The sequence below is a fragment of the Triticum aestivum genome, chromosome 7A (assembly GCF_018294505.1).
Source record: "Triticum aestivum cultivar Chinese Spring chromosome 7A, IWGSC CS RefSeq v2.1, whole genome shotgun sequence".
Taxonomy (NCBI): domain Eukaryota; kingdom Viridiplantae; phylum Streptophyta; class Magnoliopsida; order Poales; family Poaceae; genus Triticum; species Triticum aestivum.
Genome location: NC_057812.1, coordinates 48,425,370 through 48,433,572, shown reverse-complemented (window position 1 = coordinate 48,433,572; position 8,203 = coordinate 48,425,370). Strand labels below are relative to the sequence as shown.

The following is an 8,203-nucleotide window of genomic DNA, read 5'->3' as shown; positions in this document are numbered from 1 at the left end:
TTGGAATTTTACAAACAAGCATTTTTTTTGTATGTTCCAGTGTTTTTTGGTGTTCATCATCAAGATTTATAAGATTTAAGGGACAGTGATCATTTTGATCTCTGTAACAATTTTTTCTGTCAATTCTACTTGGTAGGAATGGTGGGGGCAGTCGGTGGAATCGGCCACGCCAACACACACTCATGAGACAGGGCTTTTTGTCTTATTTTTGCCATAACACAACTGCTATGCACTGATCTACATGCCTGGTAACTATCCGATTTTTCTCCACAGATCAATCAATCCTTGTCCCATGAAGACTGCAACAAGCACTAGCATGCTGATCTTTGGGTGAGGTTTCAGAAGAAGGAACTCAAGGAAGATCCAGAAAACTCAACGTGGTAAGAGGTACCACTGCCTGACATTTTTTTCCTCCTGCAACTTGCTCCTTTTCTTTCTACAGATCTCCAATTTTTGTTTGTCTCTGTTTTCTGCTCGGGGAGGGGGAGGGACCTGGGGTGGGGGGTGGCAAGATAGCTGTGATCATCACCTGGCAAAAGAGAAAAAAGAACGCCTACTTTTTCCCCGTTGCTAGCTTATTTGACAAACAAAGTGCCCAGACCTGGACTGGCACAAGACCTACATCTGTTCCCAATCCAATTTTTTTAGAACAAACAAACAATTAAGCCCACAAACACAAGGCCCAGGCCCAGGAAAGTGGGGGGTGCGGGGGAGGGGGAGGGGTGCAGCCCAGCCCTGGAAGCGACAACAAAAAGAGTGAGGAAGCGCGCGTGACAAACAAGAGACAATCGAACGAGATTTGCTAAAAAGAAGAAAAACAATCGAACGAGAGAACAAACAGCTCGATCAGCAGGGCCACAAACAGGATGACGCCATCTTAGATGTGTCATAATTATATCACATCTAGATGTGTCTTAGACTGGTCCTAAAAGATAAACTTATTTAGATAGATCAGCCGACCGTTGGGAAGATAGACCTATGAGGAGATCGAGGAAGCCGGCAGCGGAGGCGGCTGCGAACCCCGCCAAGTGCAGATCTAGCAGATTCACGCTGGAGCAACTTGCCCCTGCCAGCGAGGACGATGAGGTCCTCTGCGATGTCATCCGCCGCTCCTAGACATCCGTGGAGACGGACGTCCGTCGCCGTCGCCGCAAATATGTGGTGGCACTCCGCATGGTGCTCAAGGAGTCCCACAAGTTGGCAATGCAGCAGGCGACTGTGGTGGAGAGAGCCGCACGGCTTCGGGATGCCCCGGTGCCGCAAAAAATGCGGCGGCACTCAAAAAGAGTGAATGTTGGGTGGAAAAATTCAATTAGGGAATTGGTCCCGATGTTTTATTTGTTCTGGAATCAAGACAAGGAAGCTATATACCAACGTTTGTTTGTTCTGGAGTACTGTATAGTGTATACATGTAAGTACACAAGACACTCCAGGCGCAGACGCCCACGGGAAATACTAAACAGGTGCGTCGACAAGAGTCTTGTAGAGTAGCCTACCCACTGGGAAGAGAAACAGAGCATCGTCGGGATGGTGGTTGGTAGCGGCCGGAGTGTCCTTGGCGCCGTCGAGGGAGCAGAAGGGAGGCGGGGGGCGATGTAGGGATGTGTGCAAGTGCAATTGATTGATGTGCACCCAATGGAGGAGGGAAGTGAGTGGGGAGCTGCCGGAATCGACGATGGCATGGCGGCGGCGGCGGCACTGGCCGGAGTGGAAGGAGGAGAGCTCGGGAGGCTAGATACTGGCGGAGGTGGAAAGGGGGATGGTGTGGGGGAAGACAAATTGGGTGGTGGCGGCCGGTGTCGGTAGGCCGATTTCTGGCCTGCGCGACCGCGTGGGAGGAGAGCAGCTACATCATTGCGTCCCGGGAGTGGGAGGAACGACGCTCATGCATGGCCTTGTGCCTTGTTTTTTTTTTAATTGGTTTGAATTGCTTACCACATATGTCACGTGGTTTGCGCCTTGGTTGGTTGCCGGCGTTGAAGAAAAGAGGATCTTTGTTGTGCTTGGAGTGAAATACCTACTAGTTTGTGAGCTCGATAGATTGATTGAGGCGCCGGCAGGCGTGTTGTTTGTGGTTGTCGGCGGCGACGAGAAGCGATTGACTAGTGAGGTGGAGGAATTGGGTGGGGAGTCGACGATGGAGGCGGCGGGTGCGGTGACCGAACGGAGATGAAGGAGGCGAGGTCTCCACGGACGGACGGGCGGCGCGGCGAGAGGGCTCGTCTCGCCGGCGTGGTAAGGTAAGTGAAGGCCATCGATTCGATTCGATCGTGATGGAAAAAGGATAAAAGTTTTGCCGCGAGTCGTCGATGAGAAAAAGAAAAGAAAAGAAAAAGATGATTCTCGGGGAAGGAAAGGAACTGACGTCGCGCGCCGTGCTCGCGAGAAACGTGTTTGCAGGCAACAACGTGTTTGCGTGAAATCCTTCCCTTCCTTGCCTAGGAAGGACCGGGTCGGTTTGGTAACGGAATCGAATATGGCACGGATCGGTAAGACGATCGATGGATCGAGCCCATATAAACACCCGGAGCTGGACCGGCACGTACGTCTCTCTCCAGAAGCAATTTCAGCAGCGCCCGACCCGCCCGCCGTCTCCGCTCGCAGATCGCTGCCGCTGCTATATGGCGTCTGGTTCTGTTCCTCCTGGGAGGAGGGGGCTGGTGTCTTGCGCGCACAGCCTCAACTGCCGCGCCGACGATGCGCCTCTGCCTCTTTACCCCGACCTCGAAAAGGCCATCTACAAGCTCATCGTCGACTTCTACGACCAGGCGTTCAACCGGCTGCCCTGCGACAGGATTCCGGGCCTCCGCGACCTGCTCACCACCGCCGGCACCTGCTTCGGCCTCCTCGACCCCGTCTCCAACATTATCCTCAACACCCTTGCCCTCCTCCCCGAAGGCGCCGCTGCGGCAGCTTCCACCGCTCCACCCGCCACGAAGAAGTTCAAAAGACCAGCACACAACGCCTGGCAGTGGCACGACATTGCAAACAGGTCCTACAACAGTCTCCTGGGCTTCCTCATGCCTACTTCGGATGTCTCTGCACCAAGCAACAGGCCGCCCGCTACCTCTACTGGGCCGATGCCAATCTCAGCCTCGCCGTCATGCTCCTCCAACACGATCTCTACTATGAAGAGGTGGAGGCACTGGACCCTGAATCCGACAGGACACAGGCTGCCCTCGAGTGGGCGGCCACCATGGCCGGTCACCCTTCCCCCGGCGTTTTGACTAAGCTCATGTCGTCCCGGCTCAAAGAGGACGACTTTCACTTTCTGGAGAAGCTACTCTTTTCAGCAGCAGATGCCCCTCTCAAGGTTGATGATGTCGGAGCAATCGACCGCGTACTGCGCGAGATGATGAGCCCGCCCTGTCTTGCCACCATAATCCATACCAGAAAAGGGCCGATTCTCCATGTCCGTAAGAACCTCGACGCCGTGTGGTCAACCACCCCCTCCACTACAGAGGACACCTGCAGGATCACCTCCACCGCCCTCTCCTTGGACGGAAAACCCATCTCGTCGCTGCAATGCGGACTGCCCGACAAGCTCCAACGTTGCCTGGGAAGAGCAGATGGCCTGGAACAATATTTGAAGAAGACCCCGTGCAGCGGTCACGCCTGCGATTACCTGCAAACCCTCAAGATGCGCCTCCAAGGTATGATTCACAACTTCTGCATCAAGGCGCTCAAGCTGCTTCCCACACCATCCGGCTCACTCATGCGCGGCTTCCTCATGGCCGGCCACTGCTACGGCTCCATGGACCCTGTCTCCAACATCATCGCCAACTCCATCTGGTACAACAGCCACAGCTGCCCTCTCCCAGAGTCTGAACGCAGCAAGATTGAGAAATACAATGACATCCTGGACCCCCATTCTCTGCTCCGCACACAGGTTCACTCCCTCAAGGGCCTAATGGAGCTTGCCGCATTCGCCGGCCCCCAGTTCTCAACAGAGGCTGGTGCTCTGGAGTTGCTCTGCGGTGCAAGATGTGACATCGTTGACATGTTGCCATCATCGCCAGAGATGCTTGAAAAGAAGAACCCCTTCCATGAAGCTGCCAAGGCCGCTGGACACCCTCTACCGCTTCAGCTGGGTGAACTGCACCGGCTGCTGCTACTGATGCCTGATGAGCGAAGCGCGCTGCTCTCCTTGATGACTGAGGCTCGAACTGGCCGTACTATGTTGCGCCTCGATGACATGACACTTCATATGAGGCGCATGTGGCTCAAATGCTCGGCTACCAAAACTGGTGGCATTGTGCGAGCTCCTAAACTTTTTCCAGAGTCTCGGAAGTTGGTGTCAAGCATGAGATCAAAGTATGAGGAGCGGAGGAATTGGTTCCGTTCAAAGATTGAACAGGTGCTGAAGGATTACACGACCCAACATTTTTGGGTACGTATATCCTTAGCTAGCTGCTACGAACATTTTTGGCCTACTCTCTTACTCGACTTGCTTGCTATGTTGTAGGAACCAAAATATAAACTTGATATTATCTCTGGCGTGGAGGCAATCAACCAGGGCCGCCCCCCTTGGGTGAGATGTGCTACCGCGTGAACTTCACTGCTACATCTGATTTGCAGCTTGAGAGGACGCTATTCTTCGCCGAGTTTTTGTTCTCGGGTGGGCCAAGGCCAGAGACCTGCTGCCCTCTACCCTATGAGTATGCGGGTAAGCCCCCTCTAGTTTCTCTGTGGCACAGCTGATTTGCTTCTTATTATCTTGTGTTGTAGTAGTCTCACTGAACCATGGATGGTCGGGTTTTATTTTGCTGATAGGCCGTTGCTACTATGGCGAGCAAACCGCAAGGAAAATTGTGTATCCTGATGACGCCAAATACATTCCGCACGATATCGCCGCGTGGATGACATGCTAGAGATGGACGTCGTCCACTTCAGTTCCGAGATGGACGTGGAGCTCACGGAGAAACTCAACAAGATGCATGCCCATTGAAGAGTGAGTCTGAGTGAATCTTCTGTCGCAGCGGGCGAGCTTGTGTGTGATGCTATCAGTTGTGAAGTCATACCGTAGTACTATATATGCTTCCTGCTGTGTGTAATGATGTCCTAATTAATTCGCATTTCTGTGATGTATCATCTAGACTGCATGTTTGGTTGCCTTGACATAGCTACTAGTAGTGTTATGCATGTGTCCGTGCCTAGCTTGCTTGCTTGGCCTTGTTAAATTTGTATGTAAATAATGCTGCTATGGTTGTGATGAACTATATATATATATATGCAGCTTTCTTATTCATCATTATTTGCACTGCGTCTAAGTTGTCCAGAAAATAGGTCATGTCAAATTATTTTGACACTTGCAGATTGCCCTGGCTAGTTTTCACAGCAACTGCACATGCACGTTTTAGCTAGCTAGTTTTGAAAGTGAGCTACTCCTAGTTCCAGTTGCAGCGCATGCTAGAGTGAGTGAACCGATCGAGAGCAGGTAGCTAGCTCGTACGCGTCGCAGCTCTCAAAAAACCATCACTTTACAAAACGCCACAACGAAATTTTGACAGTGGCAAAAAACACTAAACATCTCGGTTTAACGTGACCAATCGCGCGCGCTGGCCGACAACGGTGACGTTGCGGTGTTAACGGCCATACCGACCGAGCGGGTCTGCCCGTTCCCCTAAAGAAAACAGTGACTCTCCTATTCTGCGATGGGTATTATCTAGACTGGATGACATTCTTCAGCATGCATGTTTGGTTGCCTTGAGCAAGCTACTAGTAGTGTTATGATATGCATGTGTTCGTGCCTAGCTTGTTTGCTTGGCCTTGTTAAATTTGTATGTCAATCTGGCTGCTATATATGGTTGTGAGACTACCCACAGTGGGAGTAACATAGGTAGTAATATCACACATTCTAGATAAAATAGATGATGTGGCAAGCAATAAATGAAGAAAGAGAGGCATGTGGTAACATAGCTAGTAACTACTAGTATGAGTAACATCACACATATCAAGGTAAGATGAGTCTATAATCTAATAAATAAAGTGTTGCATGTTACCACACATATGTTATTTCCCACTATAGAGGTAGTAACATAGAGTAGTAACATGCCCATGTTACTACTCTATGTTACTATCCACTGTGGCTAGTCTGATGAAGCAGGATCTCTCTCTTTCTGTGTGTGTGGAAAATGGGTCAGTACACCCAGGAGTACATACTCTTATGCTTGGTGGCGCTGTTTTGTTCTCCACGCATGCTTCTTATCGTTTAATTAATTGGTTATTTAATTACCTGCAAATCCGGTGGAGTTCAAAAAGTTAGTTCCGTATTGATAGAGAGGATAAGCCACCTGCACGTAGCCGCAACAATATGCAGCTTTCTTATTCATTATTTGCACAGTGATCTATGCTGTCCAGAAAATAGCATCTGTCATGTCAAATTATTTTGACACTTTTCTTACAGGGAATTTTTGAAAAGAAAAGAGATTGAGCAAAATCGATCACACGGCAACTGGACATGCACGTTTTAGCCAGCTAGTTTGGAAAGTGAGCTAGTTCCAGTTGCAGCGCATGCTAGACTGAGTGAACCGATCGATAGCAGGTAGCTTGCTCGTACGTGTGTTGATTCCAAAGGCAATCATGGTAAATGTGCATGAAACTGACCAAGAGTCTGTATGCACCAAGAATAAACAATACAACAGAGGCTTAATCTCTGCTCCGCACACAGGTTCACTCCCTCAGACCTTGTTCAGTTCCAAAAGGTTTCAAGGGGTTTGGAGCAGATTGGCAGGGATTAAATCCCTAGCAAGTCAAAATCCACATCAAACCCCTCCAATCCTCTCCAATCCCCTTGTGGTGGGGATTGACCGAACAAGGCCTCAAGGGCCTTATGGAGCTCGCCGCATCCGCCGGCCCCTGGTTTTCAACAGAGGCTTGTGCTCTGGAGTTGCTTTGCGGTGCAAGATGCGACATTGTTGACAGGTTGCCATCATTGGCAGAGATGTGTGAAAAGAAGAACCCCTTCCATGAAGCTGCCAATGCCGCTGGACACCCTCTACCGCTTCAGATTATCATCAATCATCTATGTGTATGTAGCATCTGCTGTTCGTCCTGCGTTATGTTAAGTATATCTTTAATTCGCCGCTGTCAGATTCATTGTATCTTTAGAGTTGCAGTTAATTTTTAAAGCAGTTTTGCTGAGATTATTTTAAGGGGTTTTCAACTTTTTCCTTTACTTTTTGGGGGAAATATTTGTATTGCAAATATTGCTTTAGCTATATGTGTTTATCAATTTAGTAATCCTCACCAAGGATAACTTAATAAAGAGGCGATGGGTAGGTAGTTCATGTTGTTGCTTTTGTGATCATGATGAAACAATACACCATCTATTCCTTGGATGTCCACTCGCCAAATTGCTTTGGAGAACGATCCATATAGCCTTTAACATTGAATCGTTATTTGGGACTTGGTTAGCTGGGGTTGAGCTTATTACTACGGCTTGTACTCAGATCGGAATATGTGCGCTTCTTTGGGCTATATGAAATTGTAGAAATGATATGATTTTTAACAGACAAAACACTTTATCTTTCTTGCAGGTTATCTTCAGAGCTGCCGCATGGATCCGTACGTGGTCCTTACTCACTCCTATGGACTCTAGGCTGCCTTTGGTTACTGGGTGCAACCAGTGGGAGATGGTAGCACGGGTTATATTCAACCGGTTCAGATGGCGGTCTCATAACAGTATATGATTCTAGGGAGCTTATCCTTTATATTGCCTTACCGGTTCAGATTTTGAGCATGTCCTTTTCTTTTTCTTTTTTTCGCTCCGCTTGCGAGATGTAATACTTTTATGACTATGTGCTACTGCGAGACTGTTTAATAAGATTGCTGCATGCATCATTATGATGCAGAGGCCGGGGGTACGCCTCCATTTCCAAAAAAAATGTGTTTGTCAAAAAAAAATACTTATTCGTTTTGCCCACAAATTACAGAATCTAAAAAGATACACAATAAACTGAAGTTATGTGAAGTATATCTTTGATTTGCCAATGCCGTATTTGTTGTATCTTCAGTCTTGCATTTATTTTTTAAAGTGCTTTTGCTGAGAATTTTTGTGGGGGGAATATTGCTTTAGCTATGAAAAAAATGTCTTTGTCAATTTATTTATTTATTTTGCACACTAATTACATTCTCTAAAAAGATACACCATAAACTTAAGCAGTTGAGGACTCTAGCAAGCGAGACATGTTCCTACCCGTGA

General features: G+C 48.7%; 1 protein-coding gene across 1 annotated transcript; it reads left to right on the top strand.

The window, feature by feature from the left end:
• Positions 1-2,568: 2,568 nt before the first annotated feature.
• On the top strand, positions 2,569-5,144 carry LOC123152567 (uncharacterized). The gene is made up of 2 exons (XM_044572085.1): positions 2,569-4,666; positions 4,774-5,144. The coding sequence occupies exon 1, from the start codon at positions 3,104-3,106 to the stop codon at positions 4,463-4,465; it is 1,362 nt and encodes a 453-aa protein (XP_044428020.1). The 5' UTR covers positions 2,569-3,103; the 3' UTR covers positions 4,466-4,666; positions 4,774-5,144.
• The last annotated feature ends 3,059 nt before the right edge of the window (positions 5,145-8,203 follow it).

Excerpts from the sequence above, each read along its gene's own strand:
- LOC123152567 (XM_044572085.1), top strand. The coding sequence starts at position 3,104 with ATGCTCCTCCAACACGATCTCTACTATGAAGAGGTGGAGGCACTGGAC.